General features: G+C 43.3%; 1 protein-coding gene across 34 annotated transcripts in view; it reads left to right on the top strand.

Annotated features, from left to right (window-relative positions):
- The window catches only part of RBFOX1 (RNA binding fox-1 homolog 1), a 2,003,336-nt gene that overhangs the window by 1,108,428 nt on the left and 870,673 nt on the right, over positions 1-24,235 (top strand). For all 34 annotated transcript variants that reach the window (XR_016022576.1, XR_016022577.1, XM_074323048.2 and 31 more), the window contains one exon: positions 3,007-3,054. Coding sequence is in view for 29 of the 34 variants with exons in the window: in XM_074323048.2 (XP_074179149.2) it covers positions 3,007-3,054 (48 nt within the window). In the remaining 5 variants the exon portion in view is untranslated. The remainder of the gene's footprint in view (positions 1-3,006; positions 3,055-24,235) is intronic.

Below are 24,235 nucleotides of genomic sequence, written 5' to 3'. Positions count from 1 at the left end.
TATCATCCCTGTTCTGTGGATGCATCAGCCGCGTGAAACCAACTACTTCTTGGTGAGAGACTAAACACTTTGATACACGTAACTGACCCAAAGCTGAGCCCCCTTCATGTGAAGACACTTACACCACACACACCGCCATAGTCCCTGCTTCTCCACTGCCAGCACATTTAGCCCAGAAACCTTGGAATGGTCCATGACCTTCAAATTATCTTCCCGTTCCACGTCCAGTATCTCAAGACATCTGTTGACTCTGCCCAGACTCAGACCTGTCTCTTCATGTCGCCTCCCACCAGCCTTCCCCGCCATCATCCTGCAGGAGCCTCCAAACTGGTCTCCTCACCTGCCCTCTTGGTTCTCAACTGTCTATTCTATTAAAACTGATGTCAGAGCATGTCTCTCTTCAAAACCTCTGCATGAAAACAAAGTTGCTGGTGGGGGTGTGGCGTAATTGGAATGCTTGTGCACTGCTGATGGGAAGGGAAAAACGGTGCAGCCGCTGTGGAAAACAGTATGGCGGTTCCTAAAACAACCGTGGAATTAGCCTCTGATCCAGTGATTCCACGTCTGGGCATATATGCAAAATAATTGAAAGCAGGGGCTTGATGAGATAGGTGGGCTCTTGTGTTCCTAGCAGCGTTATTCACAAGTGCCCCAAAGTGAAAAAAACCCAGTATCTATTGATGGATAATGAGTGGATGACCCAAATGTGGTTTGTACGTACAATGGAATAAAATCCAGCCTTCGAAAAGGAATGACATTCTGGCACATGTTGCTGTATGGATGAACCTTGGATGGAGACATTATGGGAAACGACAGAAGCCAGGCACGAAAGAGCTAATACTGGATGATTCCTTTTCTATGAGTACTGTTGACTTGAATTCAACCTCACCCCCAAATTCATATGTTGAAGCCCAACCCTCCAAAGTGACTGTATTTGGATATCGGGCTTTAGAGACGTGATTCAGGTTAAATAGGGCCCTAAGGGTGGGGCCCTGATCCAATAGGACTGGTGTCCTTGTAAGAAAAGGATGAGACCCCAGAGTCGTCTCTGTCTCCGTGCACAGAGAAGACACCAGGTGATGGCCACCTACAAGCCTGAAAGTGGTCCCGCCAGAAATCAACTGTAACAGCACCTTGACTTTGGCCTTCTAGCTTCCCGCATTGTGAGCAAATAAATTTCCTTTGTTTAAGCCACCCAGGCTGTGGGATTTTGCCGTGGCGGCCTAGCAGACTGACACGATGAGGTCCCTACAGTGGTCAAATTTATAGAGACGGAAAGTAGAATGATGGTTGTGGGGCTGAAGGAGGGGGGATGGGGAGTCTTTGCCTAATGGGCCAGAGTTTCAGTTTGGGAAGATGAAAAAGTCTGGAGATGGATTTTGGTGAAGTTTGCACAACAGTGCAAATGGACTTCATGCCCCTGAATTATACACTAAAGATAATGCTCAAAATTACAAATGTTATGTGTATTTTATCAAAATAATAAAAAAGGTAACTCTAAGTGGTTCTTTTTTTTTAATTTATTTTTTAAATTTATTGGGGTGACAATTGTTAGTAAAGTTACATAGATTTCAGGTGTACAATTCTGTAATACATCATCTATAAATCCCATTGTGTGTTCACCACCCAGAGTCAGTTCTTACGACGCAGAATAACCCAGTGTCCTCCGCTGATCTCGTCTCCCACGGTTTTCCTAATCTACTTCCCTCCAGCCTCAGAGGCCTCGCCCTCTAGCTTGACTGTGTCCAATGCTGTTTCCCCCCGGACGCTCCTTCCCCACATGGCTACAGGGCTCATTCTGTAACTCCCTTCAAGCCTTTACTCAGTTGCTGGTTCTCTTTAAATGTAAAAGTTTATTCTCTTCCTCCCAGCATTTCCCATCCTCTTCTTCCTGCTTTATTTTTCCTCATAGTATGTATCCTCGCCTAAAATACCAGCCATTTATTGATTTTTCTTTTTTTATTGTGCGTCTTTTCTGGCAGAAGCTACGCCTCCCTCTGGCACAGCCTGCCATAGTAATGGTAGGTTTTTGAGTCTTCCATGCCTAGAGCAAGGCCTGGCAAGCAATAGGTAGTCAGTACATACCTTTTGAATCTGTAAATGAATGTCACAGTTGCTTGTGTGCATGTGTCTACCATTCCGTCTGACTGGCAAGTTCCTTGAGTGTAGAAAACATGTTTTTTTGTTTGTTTTGTTTTTTGCTTTTTTTCCCCCCACCATTACATTTCAGAGCAACAAGGAAAAAATTCATTAACAACGTAGGTATGCAATAAAGATGGATGGATGGGTGGGTGGGTGGATGGATGGATGGATGGATGGATGGATGGATGATGGATGGATGGATGATGGATGGATGGATGGATGGATGGATGGATGGATGGATGATGGATGGATGGATGATGGATGGATGGATGGATGATGGATGGATGGATGGATGGATGATGGATGGATGGATGGATGGATGGATGGATGGATGATGGATGGATGGATGGATGGATGGATGGATGGAAGGGTAGGTGGATGAAAAATGGATGAATGATGGATGGGTGGATGGATAGATGGATAGATGGATGGAAGAAAGGAAGGATAAAAAATAAACGTGATGGTTTTGTGTTGAGGGGGGATGATTTGACTGTCCTAGCTCTGGAATGGGAGAGAGACATTAAGTCTGATTAAAGGCAGTCTCTGCAGATGTGAACAAAGCTGTCTGGGGAGCCTATTATTTTACAAGCCATCAGCTTCTCTTTGTTGTGGCCTCTGATCCATAGCCTCTGCCTTACCCCACACCTGCATTTAATAAAGCGGAGTTATGACATCCATATGTGTCTAATGCAAACACGAAGGCATATACGTCTAAAATACACTCTAAAGAGCAACGGTTCAAGAAACACCAGTAGGAGCGTGGACTCGTTATTATTTTAAAGGGCATTTCAACGACAGCATTGAATGTTCCTTGACCATGACTCTGACTCCTGTTCTTTCTCTTTCCTTTACGCCTCCTCCCAGGATATCAAAGCCGACTGCAATACCTGTGTGGAAATAGAGGACAGAAAGGTAAGCCAGTCTTTTCCATTGTGTTGGTTTCAAACAAAACAAGAACTCAGTGATGTAAATCCAGTGGTTAAGCCTTGCTGGACGGTGGCTTGCAAAAGTGACGCATGGGCTGATACGAGACACTTAAAGACAATCGTATTTTAAAATGCTTGTCATTGTTTTCCGTCTTGCAATCTGTTGTGTTACTTCTGATGGTTTCAATGAAGAATGCATAACGCAATTTATTTAAAAAACGGGGGCTGATTTTTATGTTAGTCGTATACTTCTCTTCAGGGAAGATATCCCATTCATCCTTTAACTTCTTTCACATTTTAGTTGAATGTCATTGATGGTTATTATATATAATATGTCACATACTATATACCATTATATAATATTACGTGTGTTACATAATATATAATATTGGGATTTTCAGGGCATGTTCATAAGACTGATCTGTGCACTTTGGGTTGAAAGAGGCTTCCTCGGTTTCCATCATGCTGTGGTCACATGAATAGCAACTTTCTATTCCAGAAATTGTGTGCGTGCGATGTTTTGGAGGGCAGTGAGGGAAGGTAATTTCCGCCTCATTTAGCGTCCTCACTGCCTCCCTTTATCTTTTTGTTCCGCTGGGTGTGGATCTCCAACTGTTAAAAGACCGTGGTTCTTCACGTTCTCACCGTCTCTCTTTCTTGGCAAGAGTTCACAGTTTCCGTGGCAGAGCGCATCCGAGCAGAGCAAATGTTACTTTTAATGCCTTGGACCCAGGGAGGTCAGAGAAGTGAATTGCAGGTACATTCTCCTGGCTAATTTTGACGTCATTCCACAGTTTGTAACGATGTTTCTCTCTGCAACGGTAACAATTATCGGCAAATGCCGTTATTATTGGAGCAGAGTTTTTCAGTCCTGATTTTGTGATAGCTCCATCATCTGCTGATTAATAAGGTAGGTGAGGACGTCTCAAAACAAAATTTGCTTTCCAATAAAAGGCAACTGCCGGGTATTATTTTAAGGAATGTTAATCTCACATCTGTTGAAATAACGACATGGAAGCTTAAATTCACTGGATGATCTTAGCTTGGTGTGAGTTGTGTGATGCTCTCATTTGCAGGCAAAGGTGTTTCGATGCAGCTTGGCGTTCTCCGCATGTTTACAGGCTGGTAGACCGTGTGCGTGTACGTTGGGAGTTGGACAAATGGAACTACCACTTGGGTTAAACGTGTGTCCACGGTCTTTGTTATCTGTCCCCACCTGCTCTGCCATCAGAGATCTGCCCTGGCTATTGTGCTCACATCACAGCGAAAGCGCGTTCTCTGCCTGGCTTCCAAAAATTCTGGGTGTTTCTAGTTCCCTCGGTCTTCTGTGAAATTCACAAGCATGTCTCTGCCCAACAATTTCTCTTTTCTCCGGTTTCCTTTCTTTGCCAGTGGTGTTTGAAACATCGCCGGTGGCTGTGAAAACAATATCAGTTCCATCACGAGCGAGATCAGTGAGCCATCCGGAAAAGCTTGCTGGTCAAGGGAAGCCAGCAGCACAGCTCTGTTTTTCTGACCAGTACTGTCTTGGGCTCCCGTGCCCTGATGGCTCTGATGTCCCCAAGCCTATGGCTGCTCTGCAGTGCTTACTGGTGGGGAGAAGTTTTCAGATGAAGAGTAACACACACACACACACACACACACACACACATTTTGATGCTTTGTCATAGACTGGTGGGTTGAGTCAGACACTTCAGAGGAAGCCTATTCTAAAGCATTCTCCTGTTGTTTTCTAAACTTGACCTGTCACGTGACTAACAAGACCTGAATGAACCAAACCTTTGGCAACCACAATGCCTACTGCTGTTTTTGACTTCTTACGCTCTGAGGACTTCGCATTTCCTCTGTTCAGCATGACTTTTCTTCTCTCTAAACTGTTTTCTGATTTTGTGTGTGTGTGTGTGTGTGTGTGTGTGTGTGTGTGTGTGTGTGGTGACATGTACATTTGGGCTATAGCTTTTCTGGGTCTCCCAATGTGGCTGGAAGTAGGGGTGAGGTGTTGGGGATAGTTTGTATAGCAGGGTTCTGTCTCTTAATGTAAAAGTCAGGATGCAAACCCTGAGCACCCCAGAGGGCAGTGTGTGTCCCTCAGCAGGGGGACACCCACCCCTCCCTCGGACAGTGCTATGGTATGAGGCCACATAGGGGGGCAGCAGCCATGTCTCCATCAGCTCCTCAAATGTACTCTGGGACTTCTGTCACTCTGACGTATAATTATGGAATGCCACCATTGAAGTGATGACACTTGCTTCTGTATGTGTGTTATATCCCCTCTCCATTTACTCCGAAGGCTTCTGGCAAAATCAGTAATTTGATAAAGTGGAATTGAAGTGACAAGAGATGACAGAGGTGCCAACATAATAAGTCCGCCTGCTTCCGAAGAGGCGGCCCCTTGGCCCACGTGGGCTTTCACAGAAGGCAGCAGTATTTTCTTTATAGCTCAATTTCCTTTAGTTAAGAAAGCTTATCATGATGTCTATAGGGCTAGGCGGCACCCCAAGAACAACTTTCTTTCTCCTGTTTTTTCCTTTTTCTTCCACCTTCCCTTCCTTCCCGTCTCTCCCTCTGGGTATATTTCTGTGCTCACATCTATACCTTTGGTTCTATAATAACTGTTGGCTAATTATCTTCTTGATAGAAGAATTTTAGAAAACACAGGACCTCAGGTTTTCTATAGAGTTGAATATAAGGTCTCTCCTGCTGCCTGCCTCCAATTTCATGCCGCATCCCATTTGGGGGGCCATTTCCTGGCCATGAATCATCTCCTCATTGAATCTTAGACCTTCTGTAATGATGGAAGATGAACAGTGAATTTCAAGACGCAAGCCCTCGTCTTCGTGAGCAAAATTGCTCTTCGTGGTCGGCACACTGTCGGGCTCGATCTGACACTGTGGACAGAGTGAGAGAATTGTCTCTGTGCCCCCATTTTTCTTTATCCTAGCGCCTCTTTTCCATTGGCCGACAGAAAGCTAATTGTCATTTGGAGAACCTTGCCGGGTTGCTTATGGAGAAATTCATGGTGTGTATTGGAGTGTGGTTTTATTTTACATTTCTCTTTTGCTTCCAAGACCACCAATCAGCAGAGCCCCTGAGTGGACCTGCGCTTGAATGGTTTCCTGGCCATTTCTTAATCCCCCAGAGGATGCCACAGGCCGAGCTAAAAGCCCCGTCACATTTTTCACCCATAAGTGGGAAGGAGAAGCACAGATTGTTTCCTCATACAGGTGACTGCCACGGAGCTAATGCAGATTTAGCAAAGGTGACGCGAGGTCACCCATCGCTCAGTGCAGCTGAACAGCTTTGCAAAACTGCATGCACTTGACATTTACAGTACTCGCGTCGCTGGTGGGGAACGGAGGCATTTAAATTCATTTTTATTTGTGGTGTAAAATCCATCTGAATTTCAAGACTATTATGAAGACTGCGATTCAGGTGAGGAGAGGAGAGGCTGATGGATCAGTCAGGGGGAGAATCTGTCAGGAGGAGATGAGAGCACATTTGTCAGAGGCTGTAAACACAGACAGGCTCCCTCTTCTCGCTTACCGCCTGGCCTGGTGCCGCTAAACTGTTTCAGATCTACTATGAAATTACACGGAAGGGGTCTGAGTGGTTTTCAAAGTTATGGCTCCTTACGGATTGGGTCTGATTGAAGCTGATTGTGATCGAGAGGTAGATGTTTTTCAGGCCACGGTTAGCAGTGAGAGTTCTAAACTTTACCTTTGGCAGTATTTACTCTGGATCAGGCATCCGGATACTTAAAATGACATGGGTTGGGGAGGCAGCATCATCACCCCCATTATCCAGGTGAAAAACAAAACAGACAGACAAAAGGAAAACAGAAGCGCAGGGAAGTTAGGTGACTTGCTCAAGGTCACTCAAGTTACATCAGAGGCCAGGATTTGAACTCAGAGGTTCTTCCTTCAGAAGCTATGCTCTTAGCTCTAATGCTATACTGGTGTGCGCGCACACACACACGCACACACTCTTAAATTTGTAGTGAATGACTTGACCTTTCCAATGGAGGAATTTGTGCCTGGACGGGTATCTTAACCATTGTCAAGTAAATAACCTGGTTTCCAATTTGGGGCAACCTGTCAGCCCCCAGTGTTTTACCTCCAGTCGGTTCACAGTGGTGGTTTATCACCCCCTTATCAATTCTGATCGCCTGGTGAGCCAGCAGCTATGGACCAGCAGCACGTCTGATCTTAAGGAGGAGAGACAAAGGCCCCACCCAGAGGACAGTTCTGGCTTCAGTTTCCAACAGGCCTAGGTCGGTTCCTAGCTTTTGTACTTCCCGCAGGTAGTATGTGCAAGAATTAGAAATCCCATGCTCCAAACGCAGAGGTCAGTGTGGTGCAGTAGTTAAAACCACAGACTGTGGAGCCAGAAATCCCTGCGCTTTTATTCCACGTCTCTGACTGAGCGGCTCTGCACCTGGAGAAGCTTTCGTATCTTACATCAGTCTCCATTTGCCAATCTTTGAAGGGAAGATAATAGAATCCATGTCAAAAGCTGGTTTGAGGAGTTGACAAGGTCGTAGCAAAGCAGTGCACGTAATACCTGGCACAAAATAAGCATTCAACCAACTCGAGCATGTTTTTGTATTTGTTTCTGTCAGTGTCCACGCCTACTGGCCTTCCATGTCATGTATAATTACATTCATTTACAAAAATGAGTCCCCCAGAAAGTGTTACAGGGGTCCAGTGAAATGGGTACCTTCAGGGATATTTTAGAGAAGAAGAGATGCTTGACTTAAGTTGAGAAAATAACAAACTCACTAGATCTGGGCAGGAATCATATGTTAGTAAAGGGAGACAGAGGATGCTTTTGGGGTGATATGAAGTGGGGGGAACAGCAGTGAACCCACGGGCATAGGTCCCAGAGGCAGGGCTGTTGGCCAGCTACCTGTTGCCACGTGGAATAAAGGTTCTGTGTTGCCATTTTCTCAGCCCATCTGGAAATCTGGATTTTACTGTCAATCTACTGGTGTTTAAAACATTGTCCAAAACAAATAAAACGCATATGCAGAAGAGAGTCCGCCGGCTTGGAGGGCGTGCAACTTGCAAACTGAGTGGGTTCAGACGAGCTCTCCTGTGCCTGACCCTAGGGGTGGTGTCTGTGGAAGACCCTCCTGCCAGAGGGAGCAGAGACATAGACGTGCAAAAGAATGCGGCAGGTTGAGGTTAAGCTCAGGCTCAGTGCGCATGTCCCAGGTGGCCCTGGAGGAGACTGGAAACGTTAGAGGAAAAACATACGAAGTCTGCTGTTGGCCATGCAGTGGGGTAGGGCTTTGTGTCAGTCTCCCCTCCCTGTGGAAGGCGGGAACAAGGGAAGGCAGATCCTTGCTGGATGGGCCGGATTCATGTGGAACCAAGGAAGTTGAATGGGTGCGACTAACTCAGCCAAAGAGGGAATCATGAGAGAAGAGGGAGTGGAGACAGAGCACAGAGCGAGAGCCAGAGGCTGGCCTTGGCCTTGGGGGTGGACCAGGGTGGCGTGAAGACAGAGGCTTCGGCTAGAACTAGGTGACGTCACCCAGGACGCTGAGGAATAGTGGGTCTGGAAGAAGGACAAGGGGCAGTCACAGAATCGTCTCGGGGATGTAAAGTACAGCTCGGGGATGGAGTCAGTCATAGTGTAATAACCATGCAGAGGGCCAGGTGGGGATGAGACAAATGGGGGCGATCACTTCGTAAATTACATAAATGTCTAACCACTATGCTGCACACCTGAAACTAATATAAAATCATATTGAATGTCAACTGTATTAGAAAAAAATAATAATAATGGGCCTGGGTTGCCAACCAGGTGTCCCTTTTGCAAGATGTGTGACAGAGGCGGGCCATAGTGTCCTGGGGGCCAGTATGGCCCAAGTGGGAGGCTCAGATTTCAGATGATAAATGAGGTACCTTCAGGTGGCTCATGGATGTGTCAGCAAATCACTGAGTGAAGACGCAATGAAGTTATTCTCTTGTCAATTATTTTCCAGACCTTGGGATTGTATCAAGGAGACATAACTCGATTTTTTGGGTTTATTTAACAAGCCCAAAGATCGCAAGCATTTGCTCATCTACCTTCTTAACCAAGAGTCCCAGAACCCTTGACAGGCAATTCTGTTATGTAGCTGTAGTTTAGGAACATTGTTTTATTTTTGAATTAGGGTTACAGTCTATAAATGACAAAGGATACTGCTCTTTCCATTTCCTTCAATGAACTATTTCCTTTGTATAAAAAAAAGTCTACTTAAGATTGATTGTTATAATTTCAAGAAATCTATTAAAAACAAAACTCTTGAGTGAATATAATGACAATCAGATGGATGTAGGAAAATTGTGTACATGGATTACAAACAACCGGAGTTTGGGAAACACTGTTTTCTAATGGTGGGTTTGCAATCAGGGGCCAGGTTTGGGTTGGTATTGGGCAAGTTTCAAACTCTACTTGTCTGCAAGGGGGGACCAGAAGAGGGCAAGGATGGAATCAGGGTCAAGGCTAGAGAACAGGAGTGCGAATGAGAGGCACACAGGACATGGAGACGAGGGTAGAATTTGCAAGAGGATGAATCATTACTGTCCATGTGGTTTGGTGTCTCTCCCACGGGTCATGGACGCTCCATCCAGAACGCGGCAGAGACACTCAGCTTAAGTGTCTGTGCACAGCTGGCTGCCATGAGGGGTCGGTCACGGGTTGATCAACATGGACGATAAGTTAATCTCCTGGAGTTTACAGGGTCGGATGCCAGTTAGGTTGAAAATGAGCATAGAGCTATCATGAGAGTTGGTTTTCTACTAGCACCACTCTCTTGCGGCGGGGATGGGAGTGGATTCGTCCTCTGGGCTCTGGCAGGCAGAACTAAGGCAGAGGAGAAGGCACGCTCCTCACTCCGAGGGGCTCTCCCAGGGATGGGAAGCAGTCATGGACCAATCTCTCATTAAAGACCGAAATGAGAGCCCCAAGGCAGACAGGGGCACCATTTGGTGCGACAACCAGAATTCGTCTGGGGATTGGGTTTCTTATCTGCTCCCACTGTCCTCTGTTTAAGGCTGATTGTGTGTATGCATCAAATGGGAGCATGTTTCAAGACTCCCCAAAGCCGTGGAAGTGAAAATGAAAGCATCCCTCAGGAATGATATTTGAGTTGCAGTTGTGGGGGGCAGGAGAAGAGTGGGGAGCAGAGATGGAAGTCTGCAGGAAGAGCATGGCATGAGTCGGGAACCAAGAAGAGGTATGTGGCTTGAGAGAAGGCTGGACCACAGGCAAGGGGCTAAGGCAAGTCAGCGGAAGCCTTACACTTAGGGGGCGTGTTTTGTCCTTTATTGTAGAAGGAAACCTGTCTTGTGTGGAATGTGATCTGACCATGTGAAATGACCAGCTGCCTACAGATGGCTCTAGTGCCTTATGGGTCTGCTTGCTCCTAGCTTGTACTTGACCTCTGGCAGGTCGCCCATGGCCCCACTAACTTGGCTTTTGTATTTGTGCTACCTTCTCCATCTCATGCAAATTCCTCCAGCCTGCGAATCTTCCTCAGATGATTCCCCATCGTTCCCATCAGGAAGGCGCACGCTGAGTTCACAGCCACTCTTTGGGCTGGGTTTTGGCTGTGTTTGGGGCAGCAGCTCACTTGTGCTTCCGCCATCTCCAGCCAAGGAATGGTGCCATTTAGCACCGGCAAAGCAACTCACATCCGCAGATTTCCCTCAGCTCCTTTGCTCAGCAAGGATGTTTGGCTGAGATCCGGGGAGACTTGGTGTGCACACCACAAATAGACCCTGCTAGGAGACAGGGCACCATGACAGAGGGCCAGAGTCAATATCATTTTTACTCAGACTTGGGGGCTAGCTGAGACTAGAAATGATAAACCGAAGTGTCTGGAATTATATGTTTGGTACGTCAGGTAGGAGGGGATGGGTATCAACTCTGGAGAGGAGACGCCCCCCCAATCCCAAAACGTCTTGCTTCCAGAAAACCCTCAGCAGTTCTGTTCACGTCTACATAATTTATTCCAAAAGACGATGTAGTGTGGTGGAAAGGAGTTTTGGAATCAAACAGATCTGGGTTTGAATCCTGACTCTGTCCTTTGCTACTAGGTTGGTGCAAAAGTAATTGTGGTTTTTGCAATTACTTTTAACCTTTGAAACTGCAACCGCTGTTGCACCAACCTAATAGTCACGAGATGTTGGGAAAGTCATATTTGCTCTCTGATCCACAGTTACACCATCTGTGACATGGGATAGATGACATGCCATTCTCGGGCGGCATTAGGACATCTTCAATCGCACAATAGAAAGCCAAGTTGGACCAGCTTAGAGAGAGAGACAGGGAAAACAAGACAGCAATTGGGTCAAATGACAGTAAAATTGGGCTGCCTTCTGATATGCTGGATCTTGGTGTTTAAAATTTAAACGAGGTGATAAAGACGGTGGCCACCAGCTATAGGCTTAAATTCTACTCGTGGAAAAAGAGCTTCTTTTCCAATTTTTAGCACAGGTCCTGGGGGCAGCACTCGTTGGCTTAGCCCGTATCTCTGAGCTATGGAAAGCCGTCCTCTGCTTGTCTGTCTGCTTTTATCTGCAGCCTGACACAGGATAGGCCCCAAATGAATGACTGAAACGGACTAAAAGTAGAGTCCCCAAAGGAAACCGTGATTGACTGTTTGTCCAGAACACAAAATGGACAATGGTAATTATAACTAGCGTGCATCAAGCACTTACTATGTGCCAGTTACTGGTTTTAACACTTTGCGTGCATTGTATTAGTGAATCCTTATAAAGATCCTTTGAGATACACACACTATTTCTCTCTATTGTACAGATAAGAAGGAGGCGTTAATTAACGTGCCTGAGATCACCTGGATAGTAAGTGTCGGTGGCATTCAGACCCAGGTGGCAAGTGTTTGACTCTTCGCCACCAGGCTGTGCCACTTGTGCCAAAGACGCTGCACAGGAGAAAACATACATGGCCCTTGAAGGCACGTGCTCAGTGCCTGGCACACAAGTGAATGGCAGCTCTAGTTGTGAGAATGATTGTTACAAAGCCCTCTGCAGACCAGAAATAGCCTGGGCCCATGCTAAATGGCATCCTGCAATGTATCTCTGCATTTAATTTCCTCTTAATCACTCATCTGAAGGTATTAGCTCGAGGTCCTCAATGGGTCTGCTCTCCAAAATGATGAAAACACTCATGGTTCCAGTTAGTGCTTTATTTCTCTGCGTGACCGACAGTTATTTTTGTAGACCAGAGCTGCTGACACCAGGGTGGGTCTCTGCGCTTACCTTTTGTATCTTATCTGCAGGCTAACGGATGATTTCTCTTTTATTAAACTTTGAAAATGAGATGTTAGTCAGACTTTCCTCTTTCATTTATTCTGGGGCAACTTGCTGGTGGTGGTGGGCTGCGGCGTGGGGAAGGCACGTAAAAACTGGACTAGCTTCTAAAATGGATGTGGTGTGGAGTTGCGTTAGCCTCTGATGTTCTGGAAACCTGAGTGACAGATGATACGGGGTGCTGGGCACACTCAGCAGTGCCGTGGACCGAGATGTAACGGAGAGAGTGCAGTGAAGAGCTATTGAGATAGATCAAGCCATTTGTCTGATACGCCTCCCATCAGCCTTGAAGTTGGCGTTGGGAAGTTAGTCTAAAGAATCACAGGTCACTAAGAGCTTTAGCTCAGGATTCTCAAAGGCCTGGGTTTGAACCCCAGCTTGGCCACTCCCTGGTGATTGAACCTCTCAGATACTTAAGTTCTCATATAAAATGGAAAGGATGAGAGTAGATACTTTCTGGGGTCATTATGCAACTCAGTGAGCTAATACACTTTGGGAACTTAGCGTCCTGGGCACACACAACAGTTGCAGCCTGCCTTATTACGACATGCTCGTGTTTGCTTCCCTCCTACTCATCTTTAATCCTTGTCTCACTTTCTTGCATCTCTCGTGGGATCAAAGAAGTTACATCTAGGACCACGTAAGCAAACTCAATAACAACTAGATACCGGGTCCCCAGTGATAAGGCTGGGGTTTTGGGTACGCTGCGGGTATTTATCAATATGGGTGAAGATGCATAGAGAGGGAAGGAAAACACAGCTCAACCTGTGAACCTGTGACTGGAAACAGATTTTTATCTCTGCTGTCAACACCGATTGATTGATAGTAGCTGCATAGAACGCTGTGTTAATGAGGAGTCTGAGGTGTGAGTTCTGCTAGAAGGAGTGTGTGATTGATTAGTGATGCCTGCCAGGGGCGAAGGAGGGGTGGTAGCCCATGCATCAGGAATAGGTCATTCCTGGCACAGAACCTGGTGTCTGATGAGTGAAACAAACCCCACATGCTCTGTATTGAAGCCCAAAGATGACAGGAAGACAGATACTTCATGCTTCTTTGCGTTACTTCTAGACACACACCTGTTTCTCTTATTACGTTATGGATTTGCATCTATCAAGGCACTGGTATTTTTATAGTGTGTGCATGACTTGAAAACAATGCAACACATAAAAGCCTTATATCAGGCATGTGTAGCCACACTGTCCTAGGACCGAAGCGTATTCTATCGATGACATTTTGGTGATAATTCGCTTGACTTCAGCCTTAGGTAGATAGGGTTACGTTTTTGATACCCTAATTTTAAAAGTGTGATTTGTCCCTAAAGATATTTGTCATCTCTTTGCGGTTGTGTATTAATTGGGACTGATTGCTTACATGTTAATATCATTAATCACAGTTATTATTTCTGTCTTTGTCCTTTATTTTACTTCATAGAAGTAAGTCTATTCTTTTTGTGTAATTTTTAGTGACACTTCTTTCTTGAACCTCTGAATTAAAATGCTTTTAGGAAATGCTTAATTAAGTGTGGACCCAGTTTTGTAGGATAGTTCTGTCATCTCGTCTCCAAAAAAAAAATTAAAAAAAAAAAATGGCCATCAGCTCTTTTTGTGATGAGTGGAGTGAGTGTTAATTAAATTTTTTTCTCTGTAGTTGGTGCATTTTATTATCCTGCTTCTTGATATGTGATTGGGAGACTTTATGCTTTAGATAGAAAGCATGCCCTGTCCAAATGTGATTTATGTTGTCCCAGCACTTTTGCACAGTTCAGCTGAAATTTTCTTCATGTTGATCAAGGTCAGAAAACCCAGGAATTATGCCATCCATCTTAGCAGCTAAAGTGCTGAAATAATTTTTGATGGAACTTGATGCAACAACAGCAGAATCCAAGGGTGGGGTGGGGGAAACGTGCACACATGCATATATAAGCACACACATATGTATGTGCACACACACACACGCACACACACACACACACACACACACGCACAAGCCCGTGCCTGTTTTAGACTGAGTTGTTATTTCACTAGGACTTTTTATTTTCATGTTTTTGCTGATTACAGGTTAGAATTTGTTTTTGCATAAAGTCATCAAAAATGCATTATGTTTTACTGCGGTCATTGCAAACTAAAAGCCATCAGAATCTTGAGGTCGACCAAAGGTTTTTCCTATTTTCTTTTTAACCAAAATGTGTTCTGGGTGTATTGGAGGGTGGATCCTTGAGAACAGAAAAGATCTGGAGCTCAAGATGTTCCGGTTTTTCATGCAGGGAGCAAACCCAGGGAAGCAAATGCTGGTCCTGGGCCGGGCTAGCAGGACGGGCCTCCACCAGGGAGCCTGGCAACGTGTCTCAGTCACCTGACCCCGTAAGTGACTGCTTCCCAGGGCATGTAGAGGATCAAGTCAAAGGAGTAATTGAAAACTTTACATGCATCTCTACATCCCCTCAAAATCGCACCCTCACTTTCACTAAGGAAAACATCCAGTTTTTAATTTGATCTATTCAGGTTGAGTTTTTCAGTTGATTGAATTCATCAATTCACACGTTGACAAATATTAATTTTGCCCCTATGATAGGACTGTTTTCATGAGGAAATCATAAGGAGAATCAAACACATGGTATACACCTGTCCTTGATAGCTGTATGAAAATGCAAATTAAAGCCACAGTGAGGTACTAATTTCTACGTACTAAAATAGCCACATTAACATAAAACAGACTATTATCTCTTCCCACACTGGCTCGGTTGCTGTGAAACTGGCTTCTGCATTTTTTACTGGTTTTGCTGCATTTTGGTGAAAAGTATTTAAAAACCAGGGTCCCCATACCTATGGACAACCACGCAGGTAATTATTCCTTTGATCCCAATCTTACTCCTATGAATTATTATAAACTATGCCTATGGATCTATTTTGTTTCCATGCAACTGAAACACAAGATGACCCAAATAGAGCCACCATTGTTCTTTTATTAGGTTGTTACAAAAATAATTGCGGTTTAAAAGGCTGAAAATCATTGCAAAAACTGCAGTTACTTTTGCACCAACCTAATATTTGCAATATCAGAATATTGGCATCAATCTAAATGCCCGATGTTAAGGGAATGCTTTATTATATTGAGGACAGAACATGATGGAATATTATACAGCTGTTAAAAATGATTGGTATGTTTGTGTCAGAGGTCCATGGACTAACAGTACACATAATATTGAATAAAAACATCCCACAAGATAGCATGTGGTTCCAATTATAATCATGTATGAAGTTTGCATGGGAAAGAGAAGTATTTATTTTCATATTCAAACATAATTTCATTAATTTGTGATTTGAGAATTAGAAAGTGAGTCAGTGTGATGATTAATTTTATGTGTCACCCGGACTGGCTCAGGGATGCCCAGATGACGCCTTATTTCTGAGTGTATTTCTGAGTGCATTTATGAGGGTGTTTACAGGTGAGATGATGAGGGTGCCAAAAAAATGTATACACATTTTAAGAAAAGAAAAAAAAACTATTACAATTGTAATCCTTAATACGTACCGATAACAAAAGATGAATACAAGTCACGTTTGACTTCTGCAATTACAAGAGGTGCTCAAAGTGGTTCCCATCAGCATCCAGACACTTCTGATGACAGCGAACTACTGCTTGAGCCACGTTGACCAAAGTGTCCACTTGTATACATTGTTGGCACCCCCAGTGCATATCAAAACAGAGATGTCTATGGCGCATTTCTGTGGATACTTGAAGTTCTTTATTTTGTTACTATCACTTCAAAACGGACTTATTGCCCCAAAAGGTGAGCTACATCAAAAGATCGAAAAAAGAAAGTTTTAAATATCCGGCATAAATTAAGAGCTCCATATCAAGAACATCAGGGAGCTAGAATTAAATAAAAATTAAGCCCAGAAGCAGAGTAATGACCCAAAGGTTCGTTACAGCCTTACATTTTCCATCAAAGATAAAATCTCATTAAAAGTATATTTTTGATTAGGGAACAAGTTTGGACTGCTCCAAAATTGGAGCGCTCGAGCCATACACATATGAGCCGTGAAATCTTCTTTCCCTCTTTTCTCACTTTAAAGACAGTGAGTTATTTATCTTCTGGCATCATTATAAAGGTTATTAATATAGAGGAAGACTGAACAGAGATGGGAAAGCTTTTCAAATATCTACCAGTAACTTTTACCTCATAAAATGAAAGGGCCTATTTTTATAGTCTGTTGTGATTTTAGGGATTCATTTTTCTATATTACTAGACTGATCATCGAAAGGGAACCACAGAGATTCTCCAGCCTAACACTAATGCTTGGACGTCTCACATCTAACCCGATAGAAACTGAATACAGTGCATGCCCATAATATTACATTTTCTAGTAGCCACAAAAAAAGGGTAAAAAGGAATAGATGAAATTAATTTTAATAACACCGTATTTAACCTATGTGCCATATTTTATATCATTTAACCTGTCATCAATAAAACATTATTTATATTGCATATTGCATATTACATATTATATAAGGTCGGACGATTAAGTTCGTGAAATCATCCTAGAAAAAGTGCAACATACCTTATTGCTGAATATCACTATGGTCACCTTTGAAATAGTCCCCTTGGGAAGCTCTGCACTGACACCAGTGCCTAGTCCACCCTTAGAGCAAGTTTGGAACTATTTTTCTGGAATGGCCCTCAGAGCTGTCGTATTACCCTTCATGTCCTGAATGTCATCAAAATGTCTTCCTTTCAATATTTCTTTTATCTTAAGATAAATAAAGAAGTCATTGGGGGCCAGATCAGGTGACTCGGGAGGGTGTTCCAATACAGTTATTTGTTTACTGGCTAAAAACTCCCTCACAGACAGTGCCATGTGAGCTGGTACATTGTCGTGATGCAAGAGCCATGAATTGTTGGTGAAAAGTTCAGGTCGTCTAACTTTTTCATGCAGCCTTTTCAGCACTTCCAAATAGTAAACTTGGTTCACTGTTTGTCCAGTTGGTACAAATTCATGATGAATAATCCCTCTGATATCAAAAAAGATTAGCAACATTGTTGCAACAAGTTTGTGAATTTGTCAGACCACACACAACACACACAAACACACACACACTTGGTACTATGTCTTCAATGTCAGGTGTGCATTTCACACTTGCAGGAAATCTCAGTTCGGCCCTATTTAAGTGATCAGCAGTCACGTGTGGCCTCTGTATTGCGCGGTGCAGGTATAAATAAGGCCCTTATGTCATTTAAAAGATAGAGAAGCTGAGACCTGAGAGAGCTCTTCTGAGGTTGTCCAGCACCAAGGAGTTTCCATTTTGAGAAATGGTCTGTGTGATAGATCTGCCCCTAATGATGTGCTTTTGGGAAACAATGCTTCTAAGCCCCAAGGGACGCTGAACTGATGTAGGAAACCCTGGAAGTCCCGTGTATATCAGAGCAGAGGCCCCGACTCACTGATTTCAAGAAGCGCTAACATCTCCCACCTCAAGCTCACCACCCTGACTATGGATCGTTGATAAGGCTGATGGAGTTCACCCAGGAAGCTTGATAAATCAGTGCTTTCTACCGTCTTTCCAAGTAGATGTTGCATGTGTCCTGTCATTCCCGGATGATGTCCATTTGGGGTGGTGCAGGGATTTGTCATTTACTATAATTGAATCATAGAGTGAGAATGTAATTTCCCTCCCAAGCCCATTTCAGTCTTTTGAATGTCAAACAGCACTTCTCTGTGTGTTACTATTATGTCTCGAACACCTCTCTACACCTTTACTAATTGTTTTGAATAGGACGGGAGCTTTCAGCAGACAAAATATCCGGCCAGAATTTAACAACAGAGGAACACTGCTGTGTTTTCAATCCATTTAGTCCGATCGTCTCCATCTATTTATGGCAAATGAGACGGCTTCTCAGATTTGGCAGAGATATAAAATCGTGTTTTAAATTGCATTGCAACACAGGAGAGTCCATTTAAAGAAGTCATAATAACAATAATCGTAAAGGTGACCCAAGGATAATGCAAAACCCGTGAAGTTGATATGTGAATGGACTGAGATTTCGGTAATACTTGTATTGGTAATGCCAAGGGGAGATTTGTCTCTACTTATTCCAGACATCATTGCATGACTTCGTGGTCTCAGTTTCCTTTCCTACCCCTGGCCAGTTGTCATGAGTGATGCCTCCTGCTCACAGAGGGACAGGTGGATATAGTACTTGAAATCCTCTGCTACCAATGGGGAGAAATTTACAGTGGTACCCCTCTCTTCCAGGAGGTGGCTTCTTTGTCTTTTCCTGCTAAGTTCACATGGATTGGAAAGGGAGTAATATACTGAGTATTTCCTTAACTCAAAAATGTAAAAAGCTTACCCAAAGCGTGGCGCTCAGATGCATCCAAACTAACTACCCACAGCTCCCAAGAGTACCCCAGTGTGTTCTTTGAGGAAAAAAAGGATGAGGTCTTTTTACTTCTTTCCTTTCTGATTTCAAATTCTGTCTGCTAACAGTTAATTCATCAGACAGATAATAAATACTAGAACTTCCTTCATACACACCATAGTTTTCAGCAGTTTATTTTCTTGCATATTTCTCTGAGATTTACTTCGTGCTTTCCTAGAGTTTATTAAAGCAGTATTTTTTTTTTCTCTGCCCGAGAGACAGAACGGGGTGCTTAAACATTTAGACTCCTGACTGCGATGGCGTTCAACTGAGTTTTGCTAGTTCATAGCAATGAGGTCTTAAGGAAGTTGATTCACCTCTCTGGACTTCATTTTCCCTATCTGTAAAATGGGGCCATAGGATAGGCTTGCATAGGATTGTGATTGATAAATAAATGGGACGGTGCTTAGTATGGGACTGTGTACGTACTCAGTAAGTGGTAGAATTATATTTATTGCTATTACTGTCATTCATATATTTGCTTTTTTCCCCTTTGGACCTCCTACTGGGTAGTGTGACTCGGGTTCTGTTCTAAACTAACAACGTTTGGACCATCCATCTTATTCTTATTCTCCTTTTCTAGTGTCCAAGTCAAGTTGCCATTAACAGGCAGTAGGAAATTGTGTTGGACCAGAGCTACCGTTGTGGTTATGATTTAAATCTGTGTTTAATCTTTGTAAGGCAGAGAGGATGGTAGGTAGCCACCTTACGTTGCAAACTATTTATTCAACAAATATTCCAATGTTGTAAGCTTCTGCTCAAAGCATTAATGAAGTACCTTCTGCTATTTCACCTTCCATGGTGAACATGGAATTAAATCAATGCTTATACAAAGGTCACAAAAAAATGCAAATAGAGCTGCAACTGCATGATAATTGGGCCTGAGTAACTTTTAGCATAGTTTATGGAAAACTTCAGGTTTCTGTGCTGGTCTCAGAGTATTTAGAAGTCTGTTTTTTATCCTATCTTGGTTAAAAAAATCTTTACTTCTTATCTCCATAGCTGACTTTTATCCATCAGTAACTTTTGTCCAGCAAACTGTGTTGAGAAGGATTCAGAGGTACAACCAGATTTAGCAGCCGTTCTGTGATCAGTTTGTGACACATCCAGGTATTTTCCATCCCTAAAATATAGTCCACTGAGAAAAGAATTAAAATCACAAATTGTTGTTAATTTAGCTCCTTAGTTCAAGGCAAAACTGAGAGACAGAAATCACATATAATCATGACATTTCCCTCCACATATGCAATCAAGTACTTTTACTGCCAAGTAGAGTCTTGGCCAATGGATTGCATGTCCAGTTTTTATCTGATCATGTTGGCGTCATAAACATAACCTCACACTTTGTAACTCAGTTCTCACCTATGAAAGGTAGAGATATTAGCTGCCCTTTGTACTCAACCAGGTTGTTCTGAAGATAAAGTGAGCAATTAGTATTTAGAAGATCGATCCTGCAAACATTGACCGGCTTTGTGTAATTCACTAGGATTATGCTTGGGGAAATTTTGCTCCTGACAACAAATTTTGATGCTAATATCTTTCTTTTTATTTTTTAACCTTTTTGTATTCTTTCAAATTTTGAGCTAATCCCCCAAAGATGGAGAGTTCCGCCTGACTCAGAACTCTGCTTCGTATTACCTGTTTTCTAGATCCAGTTTGTTTTACCCCCAAAGAGAAACTCTGGGATTCTTCCTGGGAAATAGTGAAATGTCTGTGCCTCGAGTGTGCATATTTTTTTGCGTATAAAGTGCGTCATTTGTGCAGTAGGAAGAGGGTAATTAAGACGACAAATAACACAATAGAATCGGGGCCTTCGGCCTGGGTTCTCAGATGTTGAAACACACAGCTTTCTGCGCTGGAAGAATGGAGCTCGCAGCTGCAGGACCCCAAGCTGGCCACTAGGGGCACTCTTCTGTTTCTGTCACAGGGTTTTGTTATCAGTCTTTGCAGCTGGTTGCCCCTTTTTGTGGAATTACGAAGACTGGAAAAATGTCACCTTTTGTGGACAAGGAAAGTTAGAAATGTAGTAATCAATGATTATATTTTAATGTGTTTAACATTCATATATTTAGTAATAATTTGATGGGTATTTAGAACAAGGTTCCTGAAGCTTGGCATTATTTTCATTTTGGACTAGATAATTCTGTTGTCGGGGGCTGTCCCGGGCACTGTAGGATGTTTAGCAATTCCTGGGCCTCCACCCACTAGAGGGCAGTAGCGTCCCCCTACCCCTAGGTTATGACACCTAAAAATGTCACCAGAAATGTGGGCCAAAAGCCTCCTGGGGGACCAAGTTGTCCCTGATTGAGAATCACTGATGTGAGAGAGTGTTTTTTTTATTAGTAACAGATTCATGGGAAAACATCTCAGGGTGAAATTTCTACAACTTTCAAATGGTTCAATAAACAAAGAAACAGAAAGATGAAATAAAGGCAAAAGAAAAAAAGGGAGGGTATGTACCATAATTGAACACACAATGGGATTTAAAGATGATGTAATAAAGAATTGTACACCTAAAATCTATGTAATTTTACTAACAGTTGTCACCCCAATAAATTTTTAAAAAATTGAAAAAAAAAAAAAAAAACAGAAAGAAAAAGAGCAAAAATGGAAAGGAAAGGAAGCGAAAGGAAAGAAGAGAAAACTAGAAGAGCCAAATATCACAGGCCAACAAGTCATATCAGGCCCAATGCGGTTGGCAAGCCCCCACTCAGATGCTCGGGTCTAAACAGCAGGGCTTATGTGGCTGATGACAGCTGTCAGTCAATAGGGAGATGCCTTAGGAGAGGAATGGGAGTATGTGAAACTGGAGACTCTGCTTTGACTTAACGTTTATTTCATGACAAAGGAGGTAACTAGCAAATCATTGTTTTTCACTAGACATTACCCAGAGGACTTACGTTAAAATGTTATGAAACCCCACCAAAAAGAGGGGGGACGGGTCTGTTCTAAATTAAAAGAAACAAAAATGGCATAAAATGAACTACAATGCTAAGGTTATTTTTTTGGAAAGGCTCTAAATGACCATTGAGACATTTAAATATGACACTAGATATTAGATATCAGATAATAATGTTTAATGGAAGTTTATTTTCTATAGTGTGATGATAGAACTGTGTGTTTTCAGGAGACTGTCCTCATTAGGACATGTGTGCTGAGATACTTGGGGGTGAAATGTCTTCAACTTACATTCAAGTGGTTTAACAACTGGAAGGAAGGAAGGAAGGAAGGAAGGAAGGAAGGAAGGAAGGAAGGAAGGAAGGAAGGAAGGAAGGAAAGAAGGAAAGAAAAAAGAAAAGATAGAGTTAGACATATACACATATGTACGTATGTATATGTGTATACACACACATATCTGTACACACACGTAGTGTGAGTGTGTGTGTGTGTGTGTGTGTGTGTGTGTGTGCACGCACAAGCTGCACAAACCAAGAGGATCGCATCAGGTGTAAGGTGACAGTAAACCCTCAGGTCTGCGCGATCCAGTCTCGGTGCAGGTGGGGCAGAAGGGGTGGTGAGGCTCGGGCTGGGTGCCATCAGCGTTTTGAGGTTCGCTGTCAGTCACACCTGGATTGTAATCATCCCGCCACCAGCTAACAGCAAGTGGCCTCTTCCTGGCTTTCATCACTTTGAACCTCAGTAAAACAGGAATTACACTTTCCCTTATAGGAAATGGTCGAAAGAGTGAAATGAGGTAACATAGGTGAAAGCATCTGTCGTGTAGCAGGAGCCTTTTCAGACCTGCCCCCTTCTTTTCTCCAGGTGAAGTATCCTGGTTACAGTTTGGGGGAGATAATGGATGGCACCCATTTGTTACTGGCTCATTGGGGGCCCTTTCAACTTCTGTTAGCATTTCTCTTGTATGTGCGCCACACGTGTAAGCACAGAGACGATGACTGAATTTTCTTAGGGTCGTCGGGGCTGTCAGAGTTCAACTTCAAGATTTGATTTTTAAACTCACCCGTATATTCAGTCTTCTTAGGCAGGTAACTGGGGGTTGCTGGTTGCAGACGCTAACGTGGCCAGTAGATGGCAGTACACGATAAAGAAAAAGCTCCCGCGTGCTGGCCTCTATTTCAGTAATTAGCTAAAAAGCAAGACAGGTATGCTTTCCTATAGTTTTTGATTTTGTAATTTTCCCGAGCAGCCATGGAGGGCAGATGTGTCCATCCTCTCCCCACGGTTGAAGTATCAAAGGAGAGAGACTATCAAAATGCAATCGCTGGCCACGGCAAACCTCGTTGAACTTCAGTCTTGCAGACGTGATCAGCTTGTGCCAGCTTAGAAATTGCTGCAGTGGAAGGAGGCATGGGGCTATCAATTACTTCTGTGGCTGGAATCCTCTCTGTCCTTGAGAAGGAAGCCAGCTGACTCTGTGGGTGCGATTCGGGGACAGTCATCAAGATGGCAGGCGGGCTTCCTTAGCAATGTCCTGGACGTTGATCTGGAACCCTAGAGGAAGAAATTAAAGATGGACTTCAGTTTGTGCATGATGGCCAAGCCCCCTGCAATGAATTACCATTAACTGGTCAGCAAAGTAATTGACACACGGGAGGCTGGAGGAAAAGAAAATTTCCTGAACGCGTAATTTCTCCTTGACTTGGTTCCCTTGTCCTTAGAGTGAGAACAGCTTCAGGCCAGAGGAGCTTGTGTGTTCTCAGGACATACGAGTACCCGGCCCACTTTATACATTTTCTGTTTGCACTTAGGGTAATCTTCAAATTAACCTAGGGGGCTGGTGGGTCCTGTACCCTGTTACAGGTGAGGAAAGCTCAGTCTCAGAAACACTGGGCCGATTGCCTACGGTTGCATGATGATGAAAAAATTACAGGTGAGATTCAAACGTTGCCCCCTTGTCATTTATCTTCTCCACTCAGGCTGTTTCCTATACAGGAAGGAATTCTAAGGAGATCTGGACTGTCTCCTTTTGTATTCCATTCACTTTCTTTATTCCTACACCTCTTATTAACCAACAGAAAAGCAAGGAGGTGGTGTGAATCATTACATCGGCAATAAATGGTCTTAATTCAGTACTGATAAACTAAATCAAGCCCAAACGTCATTTCCAATTCTACAAAAGTAACACAGGCTCATTGCAGAACACTTAAAAATGTAGAAAACTGCAAAAAGAGGAAGCTGGTCTTAGCACACAGGAATTTCAGCTTTAGCAATTGGGTGTTTTTCTTTATCTGTTTTTGCCCCTAACCACTTATAATTTTAACAAACGTTCATGCATTGTTATGTTTGCATTACATCACAAAAGCATCTGTGACTCAATTACATTTTTTTTTCTTAAAACCACCATTTTCAATGGCTTTGTGTCTTCTTACATTCTTTGAATATTTCCTAGTTGTTTTTTTTAAAAAAAAAAAAAAAAAAAACACAAAAAAACAACTATTCCTTTTTTTTTATCCACATAGGTT

Source organism: Rhinolophus sinicus, chromosome 10 (assembly GCF_057876585.1).
Source record: "Rhinolophus sinicus isolate RSI-liver-muscle chromosome 10, RSI-T2T, whole genome shotgun sequence".
Classification (NCBI taxonomy): domain Eukaryota; kingdom Metazoa; phylum Chordata; class Mammalia; order Chiroptera; family Rhinolophidae; genus Rhinolophus; species Rhinolophus sinicus.
This window is presented reverse-complemented; position numbering and strand designations above follow the sequence as displayed.